A 24,654-nucleotide genomic window follows, 5' to 3' on the forward strand; every position below is an offset into this window, starting at 1 on the left:
GCGACCCCTGACCATTAGGTCCAGTCGTGACCGACTCTGGGGTTGCGGCACTCATCTCACTTTACTGGCTGAGGGAGCCGGCGTACAGCTTCCGGGTCATGTGGCCAGCATGACTAAGCCACTTCTGATGAACCAGAGCAGCGCACAGAAACGCCATTTACCTTCCCGCCGGAGCGGTGCCTATTTATCTACTTGCACTTTGACATGCTTTCGAACTGCTAGGTTGGCAGGAGCTGGGACTGAGCAACGGAAGCTCACCCCGTCACGGGGATTCAAACCGCCAACCTTCTGATCGGCAAGTCCTAGGCTCTGTGGTTTAACCCACAGCGCCACCCGCGTGGTGACTTTCTTAGTGCTTATCCATAAACCAGTTTTGCCAGTCCGCTTACATTGTGCCTGATTTGCAGCTGGCTTCACGCTTCCAGGCATGGGCAGCTAAGCTAGCAGTCTTGATCTGCCTGTTCGTTCTTTCTTTCTTTCTTTCTTTTAAGTCCTTTGACCAAACACATAGTATAATCTGTCTGTGGACTGAAGCAACTTGTATTTTAAATTTAAACCAGGCTTGAGATCATGTTGTCTCCCTTGGAAACCCTTCCCTGATACTCAGTACAGAGAGTTAAAAAAAACCTTTGTACCTGTTTCCAGATGCAGGTGCTCACGAGTTTTATGTATGCATGTATTCCAGGGCTGTGTCCATGCTCAAAAGAAATCATGCCCTGATTGACACATATTGTGTGTATTTCAGCAGATCAGCTGACTGACACATAGAGGAACTAGCTGACCCAGGTAAGGCAAATGCAGTACAATTATTGAGCAAACTGCAGGGCATGCCCCCATTGCAAACCTTTGATTGCATAAACCTTTCATGTGGTATTCAGCTGAGTTTTACATAGAGTAGAAATGAAGGGACCTAAGAGTTATGTTCATTCATTTCAATGAGTCCACTCTAAATCAATTCATCTGAATAGGTTTTTCGTGATGGTTGTGGAGAAGAACAAATTGCATTGGAAGAAGTCTCAACAAAACACCCATGCCATGGCAACCGAATATTACATTACGTATTTTTGTGTTTTTATATTGTAAACTGCCCTGTGATCCTCAGATGAAGGGTGGTATAGAAATTCAGTTAACAACAACAACAACAACAACAACAACAACAACAACAACAACAACAACAACAACAACAACAACAAAATGGGGATGGTTGTGGAAACTGGCTGAAACAACTATAAAAGTGTGCCTGGGTAGATAAACAGTGTGGCTTCTTTGCTATGCCAACCTTTGTAGTGACTCCTACACTCCTGTTGTTGGTTCATTTATAATAGGAGGCAGCAACCTATTATGCTTCTTGTATAGAATTGGAGCACTGGGCATGGATAGAAAACGACAGGCAACTATGTAAAAAGTGCATACATTGCAAACAAGTTATATACATGCCCAAATGACCTGTATTGGGTTGTGTGACCCATTGAAATTAATAACCAGGACTAACTTAGGTCCATTAATTTCAATGGGCCTATTCTGAGCAAAATGCAGTTGGATGCAACCCCATTTCCCAAAGCACGTGAATAAAATGCAAAACCCAGCATGTAGACTTCACCAAAAACTCAATGTTTTTGTGAAAATGAATGGGTAAGCTTGCATTCTATGCTCTTAGAGTAGTATTCCATAGTATTCAAACACATAAATCCATTAGAAATATTTTGGCATGGATTTAGATGGTGCAGGACACAAAAAGAAGGAAAATGTTGGCTAGAGCAGCCGGTGAGAAAGATGGAGAGAAGGGAACTCAGCAAGGCATAGGGAATGTAGTTCTGAAAGTCCACCTTTTTGTTTTCTTTTGTAAACGAACTATGAGGCACACACTCACCCCAATAATCTTAGGAACTGTAGTTTGTGAGGGAAGCAGGGAATTGTAGCTCTGTGAAGCTTAAACTTCAGTTCCCAGGATTTTTTTTTCATGGGCCGTGTGTTTCAAATGTACATATGCAGTCTGAATCTTTCATGGGCATCAATCACTAATTTTCAAATGTTTTCCCAAGCCACAAGGATCAAAAACCTACCTTAAGAAATGTTGAGATTTTCAGGGAGGCAAGTTCTATTTTAGGGTCTAGTCTAGATTGTGTATTTCATGGTATGGTTCCCTATGAGTAGCTCTGCATATAATGCTGTTTTATGCATAATTACTTAGCATGCATTTAGATGCTGTAAAATCTATATATTTTAAGTAGTTTTCCATTGAGTTGAGTGGGACAAGTTCACATGAGCAAGGACACCTTTAAAATGCAAAGTTCTTCTACAATTGTTATCCTGCTTATCCTCACAACTGAACTATGAACTTAGTTGTTATTATTCTCATTTTTACAAATGGGAAAACAATGGTGTGAGAAAGTGATGCTCACAGGACTATTCTAGTGAGTGCCTAACTGTAGCAGGGTTGCTACAGTTTTTCTTGCAAAAGCTGCATGTATAGGAACTAAGCATGGGCAACTACAAGTACAGAGATACAGTAAAAGGAGGAAGTTGCTTTTGTTGGCGATGATAATGATGCCTCTAATAACACAGTTAAAGGTACAGAGTCTCTTTGGGGAGAGGTGGTTATATTAACTGAGTCCCAATCCATACTTGGCTCTCTCTCCCTCTTTCCAACCCCCTTGTGGGATGCAATGCTAAGCACCTTTTCCTGGAGCCCCACTGAATCATCTGACTGTAAGGTAGGGCTATTATACATCCAGATTTTCCAACTTTTGGGTTTTCCTAAAGAAAACAATTTTCGGGTACATAAGGTAAATATGCACAGAATCCAGGTGCAGTGTGACTTATTTGTGTATCCTCTTCAGACTCTGAAGTTGTGACTATGTACTGTACACATACCTGAACTGAACAGAAAATAGGGTCCAGTAAACACAAGAGATCCTTTCTAACTTGTCCTCTCAGTGCCCATTCCTTACCTAGATAATTCACCGCCCTTGTTGTCTTGGCTTGGACTAGGAAGGTCCTGGATTTTTTGTTGTTGTCCTGAAGAGCTCCCTGCTTGTCCTGAAGAGCCTCGTCCTGAAGAACCAGAGCTCCCTGCTTGTCCTGAAGAGCCAGAGTTTCCTGCTTGTCCTGAAGAGCCTCGTCCTGAAGAGCCAGAGCTCCCTGCTTGCCCTGAAGAGCCAGAGCTCCCTGCTTGCCCCAAAGAGCCTCGCTGTTGTCCTGAAGAGCCAGAGCTCCCTGGTTGACCTGAAGAAGCAGAGCTCTTTGACTGTCCTGGAAAGCCCCATTGTTGTCCTGAAGAACCAGAGCTCCCTGCTTGTCCTGAAAAGCCTCGTTGTTGTCCTGAAGAGCCAGAGCTCCCAGCTTGCCCTGAAGACCCTTGTTGTCCTGAAGAGCTACAGCTCCCTGGTTGTCCGGAAAAGCCTCGTTGTTGTCCTGAAGATCCAGAGCTCCCTGCTTGCCCTGAAGACCCTCGTTGTTGTCCTGAAGCACCAGAGCTCCCTGCTTGTCCTGCATCACTTTGGAGAGGAATTTCCTGGAATTTGTGTTGTTGTGGTTGGGCCCCTGCACCTTCTGTGCTCTGCATATCTTTAATTTGTTTGGGGATTTCTGGAACTTTGCGCTGTTGTCTTATGTCCCACTGTCCTGAGAATACACTTTGCACTATTTCTCCAGCTAAAAAGAGAGAAGAAAATAGAGTAAGTCAAGTTGTGTGCTCTCTGACTGGCAGAAATTCCTATTGGCTTTGGGTACGATTGCACCTTCCCAGGGAAAGGTGAAAAGTGTTCTATTCTTAAACAGAGCTGACTTAGGTGGTTCTTAGCTTGCATTGGTGTTATGTCTATGGACTCAAAATAATTCTAATTCTCAGGGGACATTTGCAGCTTGTCTTGTTCAGTGCCTCAATTTATTTATTTATGGTGCTTCTGAGTCACCCCATAACCAGAGTTCTCTGGGTGGTGCACTTTATTTAAATAACAGCATTTATTGTTTTAAAACAAACTTAATCCAGAAGTTCTCAAACTTTTTTATCTGGGCCATACTTTCAGAATAAGAATTTACTTCACGCTATATCAGTTTTTTTTACTGATAAGAAATACATGGGGACAATATACATTCTGCAATATAATATGTTATAAAGAATATAGACAATATATCTTAAGTTAATTGTTATAATATAATACAGTTAATGAGGAAATGAAGGACCCATGCTGTGAGAGACGGAAGTCTGAAAGTATGGAAGAACTGTATTTTATTTATATGCAATATTTATTTTTTGTAATTATTTTTATTTCTATATAATATATTTTTGCTAACCGACGGGTGGTGGTGGGGGGGGTTTGTACTCTTGTGATGCTATATTTAAAATCAATAAAATATATAATAAGAAAGAAAGAAAGAAATACATTGGGAAACAACTAGGATTGTCATCAATATCACTTGCTCCCATTTTGAGAAGATATTTATCCATGTTCAGCAAATAAAAAAATATTATTTTGATTCAGTACAATACTTCACTGAAATGTTTAAATGTTTCTTTGATTGCCCTTGAATCTTCCTACGACACTTGCCATCCTCTCCTGCCACACCAGTGTGGCGCACCACATCCTTTGAGAACCACTGACTTAATCAAACCTAAAAATCATAGCACAACACTAAAATGATGGAGGTGAACTAATCAAAATGACAGAGGGTTAACACACTGCACAGGGCAAAATAAATTAATCAGGATAACAGCCGAGACTCACATAATGGATATCAATACAAGGTGTGGAAATGATGCTATAACAACTTTACAATCCCTAGAAGAAAAGAAAGGACTTCGCCTGACACTGGACAGCTATTAATGTGGACACTGCTTGAGCCTCTCTAGGGAGAAGAAAGGGAATTTCACAAATGGAGGGAACTTCTCCCCATCATTACACCCAAAGCCCACTGTATATGTTTGGGTGACAAAGGAGCAGGGCTGCCAAGTGGACCCTGGCATTGCTGTGCTGGCAAACAGCCTTGCTTGTTGGAATGCCCTGCATTGTACTTTTCTGCACCTCAGCTTTTCCCTTTTGCGACCGAGCACATTCTGGATTTGCCACACACACCCAGGTGGTAGTCAGTCTCACCCTGGCATTGCAGGGCAGTGACGGCTACTGCCCCTAGGGACTGGTAGGGTGGAAGATGGGGATCAGCTGTAGGTGGAGCAAGAGCCAATTACAGAAAGGGCCAACTCATTCTAGGTTTGTCCTCATCCTCCCTGCTGCTGAATCCTACAAGGGACCACACTGAGACAAAGGAACTGACCGGCAGTGCCACTCCCTGGGCTGGTTGTAAGTAGTAAGGCAGGCATGGGGGGCTGGCTGGGGGCAGACTGTGGTTAGTGTGGCCATGCCCCATAAGCCAGCCTCCACTATTAGCAGGTTTATATAAATGCTCCCTCACATTCCTCCCTGTAGGTCAAAAACTAGCACAGCAGGCAAAGGCTACTACATTTCTTTCTTTATGTGCACAGATTTGCAGGGACTTTTATATGTGGCAGCCACTCTCTGCAGCGCAAAGTGTCTCAGTCCATTCTGCTGAGCATGTTTGCCCCTTCAAGTGTCTTCTAAAAATCAGAGGACAAATTTCCTTCACACAAAAGTCTGGTACTCCCATAGCAGCTCAAAAAGCAAACGATACATAAAATTAGCCAATTTCTCTTTCTTTCCCCACCAACCCTTGCGCCGTTGACTCTCTGAGCTATGTTTCAATTTTACGATTTGGCATTCCCAGTCTGACTCTGAATTCCTGCCTTGCAGTTCATTTCTGCAAGAAATAAGTGTGCCTGTTATGTTTACTGGTTGCTAGTGAACATAGGAAACACACAGAATGGTCACCTGGAGGAAGTTCATGCAACGTGTGCAGCCTAGAATGAAGTCCCTTGTATGAGTCAGTATCCTAGGTTAATCAGCGTGTTCTGGAATTAATTCCTGGTTTAATTAGAACTGGCTCACAATTCGTTAATCTCCTCCACTCGCTTGCAGTTGGAGCATGGAGATTTGGGACTTGGATCCTGACTCCATGAGCCCTTAGTGGGGGTTTGAGCTCTGAATTCAGAGACCCTTGTCTCTGAAACAGATTGTTTTTGTTTTTTACTTCTACACATAAAAACAGTAATATGTGAAGGACGCTTATTGAAAACCAGAAGATAGCATCCTTCCAGAAGAGAATGGTGGGGTTATTAAGGGTGGGGCCTTAATAACCCCTTGGGAATCTGCTTGTTTATTGGGCTTGCAGTGAGCAATGAGTGTCCTAACTCTGTGTTTAAAACAAGATCACTGTCCGCATAATGTGTCACGTGGATAATAGCTGACTCAGATTTTCTGGCTAGAACTGCCCCAGAACTGCCTAAACTTGTCTTGAGGAAACAAAGCATGAGTATGAAGGAAGTGTCTGACTAGGAAAGACTGGGTCCCTTCCTAGAATCTGAGACTTCTATGATCCACAAATTGGTGTAATTGGCCTCATCATTCTGCATTAAAGTAGTGGAGGGAAATCATTTTTTCTCATGCAATACCATCACAAGCCTGAGGTCATCTCTTGACTCCTTTCTTCCATTTGCCTATCTCTCACGTGCAGTCATAACAATCACATCATGTCTTCCTTTTCAAGATCTACTCTTTCCTTTCTGAATCTCCTGCTAAAGACTTTGCACATCGTTCTGGTAGTCTCTCCCCTAGACCAATGTTTTTCATTGTTTTTAAACACTGCTTCTGATAACCTGAAACACGATACAGTGCTGTGGGCCTTCTTCCTACTGTATCTTCCTCTAGTCGGTTGTAAATGCATTGGCTAAAACCATGTTTTCCTTCAAATGTTGTGACCCTGTCAATTCTCTTCTTAAATCAGGGACAGGGAGCCTGTGGTCCTTCAGATGTTGAACCACAGTGCCCAGCATCCTTGACCACTGATGGTGCTGTCTGGATCTAATGGAAACAGGAATTCAACAACATCTGGAGGGCCACAGGTTCCCCATCCCTGCATTAAATCTTTCTCCTTAACAGGTTTCGCATCTAACCTGCCCAGCCTCCTTTTCAAGTTTTTTTTGAACTGATTCATATATTTATCATTATTTACTTCAGTAAAAATGCCTCTTGGTTGCACCTTAATCTGCAGACATACTCTTTGTATACCAATACAAAGAGAAAGAAATATAAGGCTCCAATATGTATGTTCAATCAATAATTCAACTAAATACATGAACTGGCTGATTCACACATGAAAGCAAGTAATCACCTGGTGTTTAAAACACATGGAAGGAAGTGCTACAAAACAGATGGTAAGAAGCATAATTAACTTGCATAATTCATTGCCACAAAACATCATGTTGGCTTAGCTTGGATGGCTTCAAAAAGCAACTTCAGAAAAACAGGACAAAACAAATTCATGGAGGTCAAGTCCTGTCAATGGTTGATAGTTAGGTTCACTAAATGGAGCCTTCATGTTCAAAGATGGTGTAGCTTCTGCTCTGTACCAGTGGCTGGAGACAACCTGGTTCTAAACAGACAATGACATCACCTTCATGCTCCTTCTGTGTGAGCTTCCATAGGTGTTTGGTTAGCTGCTATTGGAAGCAGGGTACTGGAGCAGGTTGACCTTAATCTGATCCAACAAAGCAAGAGTCAGAAGGCAATGAATATGCCTGGAATTAATGCTATATACGGCAAGGCTATATATTGTCTCCCGGCTTATTTAACTTATATGCAGAATTCATCATGTGAAAGGCTGGGCTGGATGAATCCCAAGCTGGAATTAAGATCACCGGAAGAAATATCAACAACCTCAGATATGCAGATGACACAACCTTGATGGCGGAAAGTGAGGAGGAATTAAAGAACCTTTTAATGAGGGTGAAAGAGGAGAGCGCAAAATATGGTCTGAAGCTCAACATCAAAAAAACGAAGATCATGGCCACTGGTCCCATCACCTCCTGGCAAATAGAAGGGTAAGAATTGGAGGCAGTGAGAGATTTTACTTTCTTGGGCTCCATGATCACTGCAGATGGTGACAGCAGCCACGAAATTAAAAGATGTCTGCTCCTTGGGAGAAAGGCGATGCAAACCTAGACAGCATCTTAAAAAGCAGAGACGTCACCTTGCCAACAAAGGTCCGTATAGTTAAAGCCATGGTTTTCCCAGTAGTAATGTATGGAAGTGAGAGCTGGACCATAAAGAAGGCTGATCGGCGAAGAATTGATGCTTTTGAATTATGGTGCTGGAGGAGACTCTTGAGAGTCCCATGGACTGCAAGAAGATCAAACGCATCCATTCTTAAGGAAATCAGCCCTGGGTGCTCACTGGAAGGACAGATCGTGAAGCTGAGGCTCCAATACTTTGGCCACCTCATGAGAAGAGAAGACTCCCTGGAAAAGACCCTGATGTTGGGAAAGATGGAGGGCACAAGGAGAAGGGGACAACAGAGGATGAGATGGTTGGACAGTGTTCTTGAAGCGACAAACATGAGTCTGACCAAGCTGCAGGAGGCAGTGGAAGACAGGGGTGCCTGGCGTGCTCTGGTCCATGGGGTCACGAAGAGTCGGGCACGACTAAATGACTACCTGCTTGGCAGGGGGTTGGACTCGATGGCCCTTGTGGTCTCTTCCAACTCTATGATTCTATGATTCTATGACTAAACAACAACAACAATGCTATCCCCTAGCCTTCCTTTCAGCATAGTCATTGCTTCCTCTCATGTCATCTGATGCTAGCCCCTGAGTGTCCTCCTCATACTGTTCTGGCATGCTGTTCCCTATGAGTGGATTCCAGTTGCTGCTGTTTGTTGGAATCCAGTGAGCTTGTGCTCACAAATGGACTTTTGATCCTGCAGATTCTTCTGCTAATGAAAAAGGTCACGCAACCCTCTGAGACCAATTATCAGAGGGCACTGGGGACTAGGGGGGGGAGGGAATAGACAAAATCTGCCTTTCTTCTTTTTCTCCTACCAGAGGCATCTATTCAGTCAAACACTAGGGACATATGGGAAGCTGTCTTGTACTGAGTCGGACCAGTGGTCCCTTTGCTCAGCACTGTCTGTACTAACTGGCAGTGGTTCTTCACTACTGAGTTTTCGTTGAATGGATGGTTGGTTTGTAAAGGAAAAATGGATTTAGATTGTAAAGTTGTTTGTTTTTAAAGAGAAACTGCTTTAGGGGAGAGTGGTTCTTAGAAACAGGTGGCTTTTGGCTAAGCCAGGGGTCAGCAACCTTTTTCAGCCATGGACCGGTCCACCGTCCCTCAGACCATGTGGTGAGCCGGACTATATTTTTTGGGGGGGAATGAACGAATTCCTATGCCCCGCAAATAACCCAGAGATGCATTTTAAATAAAAGCACACGTTCTACTCATGTAAAAACACCAGGCAGGCCCCACAAATAACCCGGAGATTCATTTTAAATATAAGGACACATTCTACTCATGTAAAAACACGCTGATTCCCGGACCGTCTGCAGGCCAGATTGAGAAGGTAATTGGGCCACATCCGGCCCCCAAGCCATAGGTTGCCTACCGCTGGCTAAGCACTCATTCTTCCCAAGTAGCTCTTTGAAGTTTGTGTGTGTCTGACTCTCATTGCAGTCCTGCATCTAGATGCGGCATGGAGAAGAAATCTGATTCAGTCCACATTTAAAGGTGAACTAACCAAATTTCTGAAAAAATGTGCAAACCGCAACACCAGGTATCCTTTGGAATTCGCAGTTATCTGAATTTGGTGGTACAATTTTCTAACCAAAGTTGTTTATTTTACAAAAAAATCATATATTAGGGCAAAGTATGCATAAAAATGAATATATTAATGAAAAGAACAAACAAAATTGCATTATATATTGGGAAATTGCTTGCAAAAATGTGTATATTATTTAAAACTGCTTACAGTTTTTTAATGCTGGTTTCAATGTATGTGGTTTTTTGCTTAAAATATTGTAAGTCACTTTGAGTTGGTGTGGCAAAACAAGTAACTAATAAATTTAATTATTAATTAATAAAAATAAATTTAATTAATTAATGTGTATAGAAAAGAAACTGATACTAAAATGCTGACAAATTTTCATGATATTTTAAAATGACAAATTGCTGCGGAAATATGGGGAACTGAATTTAAGATGAGAAACTCAGAAAACTCAAATTAACAGATCATCTATCTGTAACTTAGATAGAGGATTTATCTGTTTTTGAAGCTAAAATTCAATGATTTTGTGCTGTGATGATACCTTCAGGCACAAATGTTTCATGCAACTGCTAAGAATGTCGTCAGGGATATTTATGGAATCACTGATAACTTCATATGACTTGTCAGGAATTGGGTCTTCGTGTTTTAGAATTATTCCTTCCTTTTAGAAACATTTGTGAACACTCTGTGCAGAGTAGTGGGGAGTGGCAGAGGAAGAAATGGGTCTGCTTGATCAGAGTCTGGAATTATAGGGGAGCCTAATCTACTTAATTTATTTGAGTTCTTCCCAACTAAATTCTGCTCAGGGCAGATGGACATGAATGAACCTAAGACATCTGAATTAACTTCAATTGGTCTCCTCTGAATATAACTAGCATTGGATGAAACCCCTTTTCATGTTGTTATCTGTCACTTTTTACATCATCTAACATATCTTTTGCATGGCTTGAGTTTTCGAACTGCCCATTTTTTCCCCTAGAAGTGGATCTGGTTGTCTGTGTTTTTTTTTTTAAAAAAAGCCGTGATGTGGCTGAGTTTGTGCTGATGCATGTCTGATAATCTATCAAGATTGGAGTATGCAAAAATGAATTTAAAAAAATGGGTGAAAGACTAGAGATATATTATGTCAAACTTAAACAATATGGTATAAGTGATTAAGTTATAAGGAATAGGCAAGAACCGAATTAAAAAGAGAAGAAAGATCGGTGACATAATAGGTTGAACTATATAATTATCAATGAGATTTGAAAGAGGGTAAGGATTTGCTGAATCTGATTGGGTAAAGGGGAACACAAAAAAGGGAGATGTGAGGAAGTCAAGAAAGAGGGTTAAATAAGTATGAAGCTAAAAATTGGATTTTTTCTTTTTTTGTGTTTTTTATTATCTTTTTTATGTATTTTTTCTTCTGTGTATCTTTTTGTATTTTTGGGGGGCTATGTTTGTTTTCTGTTTCTTTGTTGTATGTATCTATGTGTTTCTTTTGTAAAACCTCAATAAATATTTTATATATATAAAAAAGATAATCTATCAAGATTGTCGGTTTGCATGTTATCTGATTTTCTAGATGCAAATAATATAGGGTATCAAAGGGCGGGAATAATTTACCGTGCTCCAAATTTCCTCTGGCTCATAGCATTTATGATTAATTACAACTTGTTTTGGCTCAGCCCTATTAAATGTTAGGGAGCGTGTGTGTTTTCTTTTTTCTTTATGTATGCCAATCAATTTTGGTGGTTTTTGTTTATGTAAGGAAGGTTCAGTGCGAAAGATGGTTTGGAAAAACTTAAGTACGGTAAATAAAATGACAACAAGTGAAGTTTCCTCTGAAAATCAAGGGCATTCTGGTTTATACAGCCTACATGTCAAAACAGGCTGGCCATACAAACCCATTGCAAAGTAGAATAAATAGCACACATAGTGGTGCAGAGATAGTTAAATGAACCAAAATGTCATTTTTCGGAAGCATCACCATACCTTTCCTTATGTAAATGTCTTTACTCAGATTACCTCCTTATGCCTTGTCAGAAGTGACTCACCAGGTTTTCTCCTGTACAATGCTAGATTACTGCGCTGTTTTGTTCCATTTAGGAGATAAAATAGTATTCTTTTTTTCACACCAAGCTGCCTAATGATCTTGTGGGTGTTGTCTGCAGCCTCAGTGGGGCCCTGGCAAATAAAGCTTGTTCCTTGGTTCATAGAGCAGTGTGATCCCCCAAGCTGGCATTGTATTTACCTGAGCAGTTCTTGCCACCCTGGTAAAAACTGACACCCCAATTTAAGGCATTCATAGTTTCTGTTTTAATTCTGTTCATATCAGTTCCTATGTCACATTTTTAGTACTGTTCTAGTTATGTCTTCAAATTGTGATTGTACAAAACAATAAATTCATATGTTAAACTCAAGGTGTTGGTTTTTTTTTAAATAAACTAGTAGAAATGAAACTGTATGGCTACTGAGCACTTCACATCTGGCTATCTATATAAACATTTATTTAAATTGGGGAGAAGTGTTACATATTGCTATTTTACTATAAACAAAAACAAACCCCAATCAAATTAAATTTACTGGACAATGCAGTATTTTTTGTAATGGTCAGTTTCAGAAACCATTTTTAAAGCTTAGTCATACTCCAATATAAAATTGACCTGTTACATAATATGACCTAAGAGTTTACTGACATATGTTGTTGACCAAGTTGGTAAAAAACAACAACCCAGCTGCTTAACTGGAAGCTAGGAATACAGAATCTAAACATTTCTTTGGAGTCAGTGGGTCTGAAATTGTTTCAAGGTTATCTCAGTATTGCCAATACTATACGTAAGTACAGAAATGTGTTCTTATCACAACAAATGTAATATAGGCATGTATGGAAACTGTTACCATTGCCATTACCCTTTTAAAATACATGCAAGCACAGACTTAATCCATTTTTAAAGTATTTTAAAAGGAAACAGAGGACTGCAAGAGCTTCCACTAGTACAATGGGGCTTCCCCACTGTCTCCCCTCATGTGCCCCCCACAAATTTGGCTTGGGGGTCAAGGGAACCCATAAAGCAGCACATGGTGAAGAAGATGGGAGATTGTTCCACCTGGCAAGCTGACAGAACAACTGGGAAAATGTGATATTGAATTCCTCCCAGAAATTCAGCATCTCTGAAAGAAAATGTCAGATACACATGTAGTTGGGGAACCATGGCAAGGGCAAAATGTCACGTGATAGCCTTCAGTGTCTTTACTATTTACATCAGATCTCAAATCGTCCATGAATTAGCTCAAATTAGCTGCCTTCCACCTTTGCCTTTGCTGAAAACGAAAATACTTTATGTGGTTCGTTGGACTTGTTGAACTCTGTTGCTACCATTTGGTTATCTGTTTATATGTAACTACACCCTGCATTTTAGTTATAGAGATTAATAAAACAGATAATATAATTGTATTGTATTCTGATTGTATGTTTTTCTATTGCCTTCAAACCAGACTGTTTTAGAAACAGGGAGCTGTCTGGGCATCCATTTAACTTACAGAACCGTAGAACTGAATAGTTGGAAGGGACCCTGAGGGTCACCTAGTCCAACCACCTGCAATGCAATAATCCTGTTCCCATGTAAACAGCGAGCTAGTCAGCAATTTTTTTTGTCAATTTAAGACCACTTCAGGCAAGAGAGGGGAAGGCCAAAGTCCAACCTCCCCTCCTAAATGTGGCAGGTTGCCACATCCTCTTGCCACACACAATGCTCCTTCACACCCCTTTCCCTCTGGGGAAGGAGGCCACATAACACCACCCAGGAGGCCAGATTTGGCCAATGGGACTCCAGGTGTCCTCCCTAGTATACAGATTCCATTGAACCTATTACAGCAGGAAGGAGAGACTTATGCCCCCTTCAACATGTTGTTGAACTACAGTGCCCATCATCCTTCACCACTGGCAGTGCTCACTGGGGTTAATGGGAGTTGGAGTCCAACAACACCTGGAGGGCAACAAGTTCTCTGCCTTTGCTGTATGCTTTCACACACTCTCTCTGTTTTTAGTAAGTAGATTAAATACTGAAAAACTTCTATAAAACTGTACTGTACAGTGGTACCTCGGGTTAAGTACTTAATTCATTCCGGAGGTCCGTACTTAACCTGAAACTGTTCTTAACTTGAAGTACCACTTTAGCTAATGGGGCCTCCTGCTGCCGCTGCGCCACCGGAGCACGATTTCTGTTCTCATCCTGAAGCAAAGTTCTTAACCTGAAGCACTATTTCTGGGTTAGCGGAGTCTGTAACCTGAAGCGTATGTAACCTGAGATACCGCTGTAATATCCTTTGCAGGGAAATACTATTGGGTGGAATCAAAACAACAGGAAATTGCTCAGTCACTGCAAGCATCTCTGCTTCCCTGATGGAGGAATCTCCCCTCTCCTCCCCCCTTTCACACTATTATCCTGACCCCCCAGATCTGATATGGGGAAGGAGAGAGGAGAAAATCCCACTGTACTAGTGGCGCTTGTTGTGCTGGTTCTCGCTAGCGCAACTGTTTCATCGAATCTTGCCTATAATTTTGATTATACCATTTCCCTGGTAAATACGGGGAGCAGGAGACAGATAATTGCTAGTTCCCTCACCCCAGAAATTGCTGTTCTTGCTCACAATGGAAGCTTTCCTGGATGTTGCCAACAATGGACTTTTGGTCTGGTTCTAGATTTGTCTTTTTTCTGCCTAGACAGAGAATACGGTAACAGCATTCATCCCTCTTGGGGCTCAGGCAGGATTCATCCCAGGAGCCCCAAATGTTTCACAGACAAAGTTCTTGGATAAAGGAATCCTAGTGATGTCTTCTGAGGGAGAAGCTAATACCATCATGTGACTCGAAGTCGCTGTTGCTCAGTAGATTTCTGAATTTTCCTTTGTTTAAGTAACTTCCATAGCATAAGAACAAAAGCCATTATTAGTGATAGGTTGCCCAGAAGCCCCTGCATAGCTAGAGGGTTTGACGAGTGCGCTCAATGCTGTGAACTACCATGACCTCTGATAGAGTAGGTTGCCACTTGCCTCGATCCTAATACAGGCCAGACACTTTATTATTTTTAATGTTAATATTTGCCAGTTTATCTTCTTGCAAAGTAATTTAAGGGGACTGACATTAAAACCAATTCAAAGCAACAATAAAAACCTACAATTCAAGCAATACATATAAAAAAGCCTAAAAACACAGCAAAACAAAAAGGCAGGACTACGTGCCCTGCCCCACTAAAAGACACCACAGTGCTATTATTCAAATTAAGGGCCCAAAGGCCAGGAATAAAGAAAAGGCTTTGCTTGGTGCCTAAAGCTGGATAAAGATGGTGCCAGATCCCTGGAGAGCACATTCTACAAGCTGGGAGCCACCACTGAAAAGACCCTTCAGACTGCCTATAAGGCTCTGTAAAAACTGTTGCTAAAATAGCTGTCATTGTCAAATGTCCTGCTGGCCAAACATCCTCAACGCTTCCTTAGCTATACAGTCCAGCCAAAGGCTCAGGCCACACATCAACATTTCCTTGCGAAGCTTCTTTTCACAATGATCCTATGAAGGAAGCTTCTTATTCCCATTTTACAGATGGAAACCAGAAGCTGAGATATAGCAACATTCGGGGCCTTGCAGTGTCTAGAACCAGGACTGCATCCTGCATTTCTCAGATCTGATGCAAGAGCACCAATATTCTATCTGTAGTTTTTGCTAACTCATTTCCGTACACAACATGCCCTCAGCCATTGACAACACTAGGGATGTGCAGATCTGAACATGCAAGCAGAACATGCTGTTATCCTTGTCCTCTCAGCTATCCAATTCCTTGAAGATGAGATGGAACTAGCACCCCCTAGAGGGACAAATCTGGATCTCATCCAACCAACATTCATAGTAGTACCTCTTTCCATGGCTGCTGCTGCTGTTGTTGCTTCAATCCTCAGCCTGTCTTCCTGCTGCTTTATGTCTGGCTGGCCCTGGGTGCTACTGATGAGAGGAAGCCTCAGCACCTTATTTGTTTCTCTGGAACTATCTTTGACTCAGCGCATTTTTGCTTCTTTGTTTTTCCTGCCCTTCATCTCTAGGGGAGGTGATTGGGTGCTGGCCAATCCACTTAGCAGCTGATTGGGGCTGAAGGAGATTGGGGTGGGGCCTCTGCCCAAACCACAAGATTAAGCCGTGCAAAGGATATGACTGGGAGGGTGGGGATAACCCATAAAAGGGCACGTGGAGGCAGAGCTAGCCTTATGGAACTGCATGGACACAGCCTAGAAGGCAGGAGAACTCACGTGAAGGCAATAGGACCTTAAGTGTAAGAAAGAGCCCCTTTCCCCTCAGACACTATTGTTTCCTTTGCAGGACAATCCTGAAGAAGGTGACCTGAATGTAAGAGGACATGTCTCTTCTTCTCCCCACGGACAAAGCAAATTTGGAACGTAATTTTCTTTGCCCATTTCTCATTGTTGCTCAGGTAATAGTGGTTCCCCTTTTGTGGACCTCTGGCCCAGAAGTTACTTTCTTTTACACACACACACACTTCCTTGAGATGCATTCTGGAACATACTCCCCTACTGGCAAGCAGAGATTCTTGGATTATCATCGCTGTCATCATTCATTGTTATTCTGAGGCATACTGGAATGAGATGTGTCCGCGATCTGAATCGCCATAATCCTACACATTGCACAGCAGCCCTGCCTGCTCTTTGCACACCTGAAAATAATTCGTTTGCTAGATGGTGTCATCTTTCAGCACATAATGAGAGAGTTTTGGTCTTAATCTGCTTGAAGAGGACTCTTAATAAGCATCCTGCGCTGGAGGCAACAGGGAGGGCTGGAAAACCTTTGACACATTTGCTGTGTACTTAGAAACCACAAGAATCTTATCGTGGCGGATTCAGGTATATGTGGCACTTGGACAGTACATGATGGGTATGGCGTCTCAGTTCTGGAATGCCTGGACATAGCAGGGTCACACTTTCCAGATAATCGGAATTCACTTCAGAACAGTGCATTCCTGTGGCCGGGGTGTAAGGAATTAATGTATTTAATGGCTTTTCTTTTCATTCATTTTAGTACAGCCCCAATTCATCTTCCTCCCCAAGAAGACTAAGTTATTATTATAAGATTAAGCAGCAGTATCTTATACAATGATTTTCCTACACACCAATACATGTGTGCATATTACAGGTGGCACCTCACACATGTTGCAGATGCACCATACATGTAAAGCAAATTTAAAACACATTTTCCTTCCCAAGAATCCGGGGGGGGGAGGGAAAAGTTGACAGCTATGGCTGGAAAAGAAAGGAAAGGTAAAGGTAAAGGGACCCCTGACCGTTAGGTCCAGTCACGAACGACTCTGGGGTTGCGGCACTCATCTCGCTTTACTGGCCAAGGAAACCGGCGTACAGCTTCCGGGTCATGTGGCCAGCATGACTAAGCCACTTCTGGCAAACCAGAGCAGCGAAAACAACTGTAAATTCTTAGCACCCATTTTTCAGATTGCTGCCCTGTATTTCGAGTGTAAATTCCCCACCCCCATGGTTTGCATGTGCAGTTTTCTACTCTGTTCAGGAGCATACTGGAAACAGCACAACTGGAGAAGAAATCAAAGCAGGAAGCAGTGGGCATGGAAAGCGGAATGGCAGAAATGACAACTGACCTGCCCATCCAAAAACACTGAAATAAATTGTCTGCAGCCCCAACTGGAGAGGTTTGGAGCCTGATTTCCCCCAACTTATTGGATTATTCCCTTATTGGGTAACCTAAATTTAAAGAAGAAAAGCATTGAGATTGGTGTTGTTTGAGGGCATCATCATGTGGACTACACAACCTGAATGAGAACACTGCAAACACACAATAAACTCAGTTGTGGCAAGCCCAAAATTGCATATGTTTAGTCTTTTTTTCCCCTTCCTCCTTGCAACTTTCAAAACAAATGTCTAAATATGTTGCCCAGTGTAAGCAGCAATATGGAATAAGCATGGACAACGTAACGTTCGAGATGCACTCTATATAGGGTACTGCTGCATGATTTTATAATGAGCCTACATTAGAGGGATGATACAGAGATAGTTGGTCTGACTTCTGATGACACAGATTTGACACATTTTGTATTTCACTGGGGCAAATACGGATCTGACAAATTTTTGCTGCCTGAATGCTGTTTGTAAGCAACAAGTTGCAGTTTGACTGGCTCTGAGCAACCATTGCAGAATGATCCTTGGCCAACTAAGCAGCCTGTACATGCTTATCAGGGAGCAAATGCTTTCAAATCTCAAAACACTGACTCAGACCAGCTTATTGCTTTCTGTGTAATAGGTCCCTTGAGTCAATTGACTATTGTTTAAATAAAAGTGGTCTTTTTTTAGGTGGGTCAGAACGCACTACTGGGTCAATGCCTGATCTACAGTGGGTCACAACAGCAGCACTACCAGTATAACAGCATATGGGAAGGAAAGAAAGAAAGAAAGAAAGAAAGAAAGAAAGAAAGAAAGAAAGAAAGAAAGAAAGACAGACAGACAGACATGTTTGGGTTGAAAATGGTTCCCAGACCTGAAAAGGCTCAAAACCGCTGCACTCACCAAACAGCCCACATAGCTTTTCTATAACAGCAGGGTATGCATTCAGTACCTTGAATGATTTATGATGTCCTGCAGTACTGGCAGAAACAAAGACATTAAAAGCTGCTTTTGTAGCCTTAGTGGGTTATTGTTGATTAAACAAGCTTGAAAGACAAGGTTCAAATTATAGTTAATGAAGTGGGTTTAATTATAGTTTATGAAGTACACATGTACATTTCCTTCAAGAACATTTGCTTTTTACTACAGCCAATGGGGAAAAGATGTGCACTGCGTTTTATCAATCTGTTTTAGAGATTATGTCCCAGTTTTTTTCCACAGCATCTCAAAGCATCTTAAAGTAATTGGCCTCAGTCAGTATTTTATTACTGTAAACAATAAGCCTTCACTATGATCAATAAAAATTCACAAGCAGACAAGAAATAAAGCAATCACCCTATAAAAATTAATATCCAATTTAAACTTTGCATCCAATAAACACTGAGTGGCAAGCAGCTTGATCTGTTGCTCTCAGCAAAATGATGATGATGAGTCCTTTATTATTATCATCAGAATTATAGCTTAACCTTCACTGGAAGGTTCCAGGGCAGGATACAGCATTGAATATGGCCTCTGCCGTGCTGCCTTTTGTTTATCTGTGTATCCACAGGTGCACACCTCAACACTGGGCTTGGAAAATTCAGGACACCATAGCAAAAACGGGCTTTGCAAACTGTACACAGTATTGATTCTCCTCTCCATCATAGAGCAGCGGTGAAAGAATGCAAGCCGCTTACAGGTCTCTGTTGTGTTTCTCTTACCATGGTCATTTCCAGACCACCTGCTTACTGAGCATTCATCCTTTATTAATGGCAGGGTAATTAGATTATGTCGGCTATTTAATTATTTGTTTATAGGGAGGTTAGATGATGTTGTATCAGATGATGTTGCATCAAAAACAAGCGTCATTCCATACATTCCAGTGCATTTCCCTGTCCTTATCACAAAAAAAGTTCAGTGTTATGGGAAAGTGAGTTTGCTGTGCAAGACCTCCCCATCAACTGCAATTGTGTAACCCCTGAGTAGACTTTCTATAAGCAAATCAGGATGAATGCTGAATAAATACGCCTTTTGGAGGAGCCCATAGGTGTGGATGAAATATAGCAGGATGTGCATTGAGAAATAATGTGACCCAGTGGGAAGTCAATTGCAGTTTTACACAAGAGCAATAACTGGGTAGCATCAAGAGCTCTCAGGCTGGGAAATTCGGAGGGTTAATTTGAAATTAGGCTAGCTTGTTGGTGTCTCTGGTATCTTCTCTCTCTCTCTCTCTCTCTCTCTGTCTCTTTGATAATGATTTATTAATTTTCCAAAAATGACAAAAAAGAAAAACAATAATAAAAACAATAATAATATAATAACAAAGCAAATATAAAAATTCAAATTGTACTTCTTAACTCAATTGACTTCCCTCCACTCCCCCTCTTGGCTCCATTGTATTGACTTATTCATGCACATCCATAAAGCCTTATACTCTTAGCAATCCAATTTTCAAACCTTATTTCTCTTAATACAAGTGATTTCTTAAAGTTCTACTAATGCAAAAATCTGTACACAACCCTTGAAAAGTATGCATTAAACATTTCCCTTTTTAAAAAAACAAAACAATACCCTCTTTCTTTCTTGGGTTTCAAATTATCTAATATTTCCTGAATAGTTCATTAATCAATTCTTGCCAATCTTCTTTGTCTTCTTTGGTGGCAGTTTCTTCCTTCTATAGGGATGGGCTGATCTTGACCTGGTGATGGTATCTTTTCTCTCTCTTACATCATGGAGGCTGGCTTTTATTATGGGTGGATGTTCTGTATTTTATTAATATTATTGCTACAAGCTTATCGTGGGCTTGGCTAGAATAATAAACTTAAGAACTGAACAGAACTTTGTAGCATGTAAAACTGGGCTGGCCAAGTATGCCGTTCTCACGCTGATTTCAGGAGCAATAATAATATCTGCTTGGGGTACTGGGCATTGGAGAGAATTTCACCATGAACCTCTTACTTTTTCTGCAGCACATAATACATTTGATTTGTTCACAAACTTTATGGTTTAGGCCCTTTGCAGCATTCTCAGTGGTCCTGCCCACCCTGTAGAATTCCCTCCTATCAGATGTCAAACAGATAAACAACTAAACAAGTTTCTGAAAACACCTGGGAAGTCTTAAATGTTTGAAGTTTGCTGTGTTTTTATTATATTGGAAGCCACACAGAGTGGCTGGGACAACCCAGCCAGATGGGTGGGGTATAAATAATAAAATTATCATTCCTTTTTTTTACAGCAGTTTTCTGTAGAGAAAATTTATACCACTGCCACTAAAGAAAGGTTATGTCATTTCTGTAACTCAGGAGTTCTGAAGCTCATTGAGGAAATGCCACAAATCATGTATGCATGATGAGTAAAGGGATATAAATATAGATGCATAAACATCCTGTCCCTAGTCACATCCCTTCAAGTAAGTCCACCTCATGCTATCCATAGTACATTTCTGCACTGAGGTAATAACAGGGTTTGCTCCATACCTTTGCTCCTTCAGGTCTCTGGACTGACTGCACATTTCATGCAAACATGAGGTGCTAAGCCTTGATGGTCACTTCAAGACTGCCAGTATTTTGCATGACTCATTCGAAAGCAAGACTTTAAAAGCAGGGCCTCCTAATTGGAGTTTAAATCAGGGGTATTCTGAAACATGTTCTCGACAAAATATTAATGCATTAGTGCTGGATTTATTCCACTTGAGCTGTTGTTTTACGATGCTTCCCCAATGCTAACACATTATTGCCATCTGGACAGGATATAGTGCAATAAAAGCAGGACAGTAATAAGTCAGAACATTTGTGGTATAAAAAGTTACGGGATTTCAGTTTATGCACTGACTGAAGATAAAGCAGAGTTGCTAAACCCAAACCTTTGCAGCTGCAAACAGTTACTGAAAATGGAATAATCAGTGCTATTTTTCCAGAAAAAGAGGTGCTGGAACTCACCATGAACACCTCCCATGTTCTCTTAGAATGGCAATGGCGCCCACCTGATGGGTGGCAGACCTGAGTTCCAGTGTGTTCCAGCTGGAAAAAAAAGCCCTGGGAATAATTATGACATGCAATAATAAGGATCTCTAAAGTGGAATAAAGCACTCTGTGACCCTAACACAACAAATCCCCACCCTTCCTCCCAAAGGAGCCCAGGGCTTTTTGCAGTTAGGAAATTGACAGGGAAACGTGAGATAAACAAATGATTAAGAGAAAGACTTGTAAACACCATGCAAGTCAATCAAATATATCGGAAGGACAATTGACGTTATTTTCTAGAGATCAGTCCATACCATAAAGCGTATCTGTTAACTAGGGACTGAACTCACAGTAATTTTTGCATTCATTTGTTTTCAGAATTACCTTGCACAAAATCTGCTCATAAAGTAACTTGGTTTACAAAATGCCTTTTAAGTTGACATTGTGTTCTGCAAACCGATGCCCGTTGTTTCAATTATCTCTTTTCTGTTCCAACTTTTGCAACTCTTTGTTGCAACTTCAGGTCTACTAATGTTAATAACTGGCTGCCATCTCCTTGGGTTCATTTGTGCCCCCAGGGTCTTGCGCAGTCTTTGTTCTTTGCTCAGCAAAGCTTTTTCATCACCCGACAATTCCCTCAAAATCACACGTTCCTGCAATTTGCTTTCTCCTACATGAAAAATGGATTGGCTCACTCAGCTTGAAATAACAATTCTTTCTTGTAGCCTTTTGATAGTGTAAAGCAACCATGATAGTTCCCCTGCTTTTTTGTCTGTTTGACTTGTCTTCATACCTCATACATCGATCCTCATTTATGTAGGGGGTTTTTGTGGGGTGGGGGGTGGGAGATTAAATTATTTTATGAACATCTATGTGGTAAAGCAGGTAAAGGATTTCACGGTACAGTGGTACCTCAGGTTACAGACGCTTCAGGTTACAGACTCCGCTAACCCAGAAATAGTACCTCGGGTTAAGAAATTTACCTCAGGATAAGAACAGAAAATGTGCAGGGGCGGCGCAGCGGCAGTGGGAGGCCCCATTAGCTAAAGTGGTACCTCAGGTTAAGAACAGTTTCAGAAGAATGGACCTCCAGAACGAATTAAGTTCTTAACCCAATGTACCACTGTATAAAAAGAATGCTTCTACGTATGTCTGAAAACAAAGCTGTAAACAAAAGTGGAGTTGCAATTATAGACTATGGGAGTTTACATGTGAAAGCAGCACTGAACAGGGAGGTGACTTGGGTAAAATAATAATAATAATAATAATAATAATAATAATAATAATAATAATAATAATTTACTGTGACACTAATAGTAGCTGTCACTTCATATCTAGTATTATCTAGTCTAGATAATAGACTAGATAGACACTTCATATCTAGTCTAGTTTTGACTTTCGTAGTGCTTTTTTTCTAGAAAAATAGGTGCCGGTACTCGCCATGAAGTTGTTACAGTAAGTCCCACACTTTTTAACAACAAAAGGTGCCAGTACTGCGTACCCTTGAGTACCCCTCTTTTTAAAAAAGCACTGGGCTTTTGTCATATATTGCTTAAAAATGCAGGTGCTGCTAACACAGTGGTTTGACTTAACCCCAGGAGGTGCACTTCATTGTCTCTCAAAACAGATGGATGCCAACAAGATGGTTGAAACGCAGAACAACTATTTTCTGTAACAGTGGCAGGCATACATTCTGCAAATATATTTTTAAAAGCACATGGGGCACAGAATGGGCTCAGAAATTGTTACAGACATTTGCAAATGTCTGTCTAGACTTCAGTGGAAACCCCAGTTGTGGAAAATTCAAGCATTTCCCTACTGTTAACATGTACAAATGAGTGACAAGTTTCTTTTTCTATGAATACCACAGCATTGATAATTTTAGAGATGACTTGTGTAACACCTCTTTTTGGATGGGTGGGAAGGATCTATACTACCCTTCGTTAGAGCAACTAGATAAATGTGCTGCGTTGTTTTAGCTTCTGCTATATTACTTTTGCTTTTACTGTGTTGCTTTGGTTTTGATTCTTTGTTTCAATATTGTGTGGCTATTTTTGTGGATGCTACCATGAAATCCATGTGTGGATGAAGGTGTGGTCTAAAACATTTAAGATATACATACCTATATTAAAAAAAGGAGCAGTAGCTGACTCATGAGGTCTCACCCCAATTTTGGTTTAGGTAATTGCTGAGGCCATGGTGAGAGCCAATGGCCCCACACAGCATCTCTTAAAGGATTGTTCATGACCATGACCATATAGATGCTATCGAGCATGACTCAGTACATAACCTGAGAAAGCTAAGTCACCTGAAAGAAAGAAGCTACTGGTGTTTGGCTTAGCATAAACTTGGGTTTAGCCTCTACCCATGGATTAAAATCATTAATCCATTAATAATTGGCCAGCTTTGAATTGTTCAAAGTGTTTTCTGACTCTTATCACTTCCAACCTCACAACAACAAGGCCATTATTATTCTTGTTTTGCACCCTGTACATCATAGGTGGCCAGTGTGGGTGCACATGTGCCCACAGACGCCTTCCCTGAAACCCACAGGGACAATCTTTTGGCTGAAATTAGGCTTGGATAAACCCTCCTGTGGCCAAAGGAATATATATATATATATCTCAAGCCTAATTGTGGCACAGGAGCAATTTCAGGTTGGGAGGAAACATCTGGGGTGGGGTTGCACATGACATTTTCTCTGGTTTGAGGTGGGTGACCCCTGCTGTATGTGAAACTCATTGGCATCAATCTTTGTTCTTGCTTCCCCCTGCTTTTGTAATCCAGTGCAGTGTGGGAAGAAACTAATCTCTTTGAGAGCTTGCATGTGGGAAGAGGCACTTCCCTTTCCCTAAAGGGTGTTTTTTTCTGTCAAAATCAGACACTCCAACTAAGGGCCATCTGTTTATTCAGCATTCCTCCTGATTTTGTGTCACAAAGCTTATGGTTAGGCTATGTCCCGTCTTCATTGAGCTTTTGTTTTGATTTCTTTGTGGGGAGATAATATGACAATGAACATTCATTCTGAATTCATCCTTATTCTCTTGAGCAGTGGTTCTGTTTTTATTTTGTTTGCTTGATACATCTTCCCACTATTCATTCATTTACCCCATATTTTTCACCCCAGCTGCAAAAAGTCTTCTTTTTCCACCCAGAAAAGAAGATTTGCTGTGCTAAGGTGAAATAGTGTTTTAATTCACTTCTATTGCACCAGTGGCGTAGCTAGCTGCTCAGGCACCCAGGGGCGAGGCAAGCTGTCCATGGGGGGGGGGGAGCTGGGCAGGGCATTCTGGGCAGAGCCTGCATGGAGTCCACCTACCGCCTCCCCGTCTCAGCCACCCTCCAGCTGAGAGGGAGGCAGTGGGCTGAC

The 24,654-nt window shown here is 41.3% G+C and overlaps 1 protein-coding gene across 6 annotated transcripts in view; it reads right to left on the reverse strand.

Annotated features, from left to right (window-relative positions):
- The window catches only part of ALDH3B1 (aldehyde dehydrogenase 3 family member B1), a 28,039-nt gene extending 12,356 nt beyond the window's left edge, over positions 1 to 15,683 (reverse strand). Inside the window, exons 1-4 of one of the 6 annotated variants that reach the window (XM_081838332.1) lie at positions 15,564 to 15,683; positions 3,499 to 3,654; positions 3,226 to 3,309; positions 2,952 to 3,150 (exon numbers count right to left, since the gene is read on the reverse strand). In XM_081838332.1, the coding sequence (XP_081694458.1) occupies positions 2,952 to 3,150; positions 3,226 to 3,309; positions 3,499 to 3,654; positions 15,564 to 15,573 (449 nt within the window). In that variant the 5' untranslated portion in view covers positions 15,574 to 15,683. Of the gene's footprint in view, positions 1 to 2,951; positions 3,655 to 15,563 lie in introns of all 6 variants that reach the window. The other 5 variants (XM_081838331.1, XM_081838329.1, XM_081838330.1 and 2 more) reach the window with 5 other exon arrangements.
- Positions 15,684 to 24,654: the final 8,971 nt, after the last annotated feature.

This window comes from Podarcis erhardii, assembly GCF_964252035.2.
Source record: "Podarcis erhardii genome assembly, chromosome: 1".
NCBI lineage: Eukaryota > Metazoa > Chordata > Lepidosauria > Squamata > Lacertidae > Podarcis > Podarcis erhardii.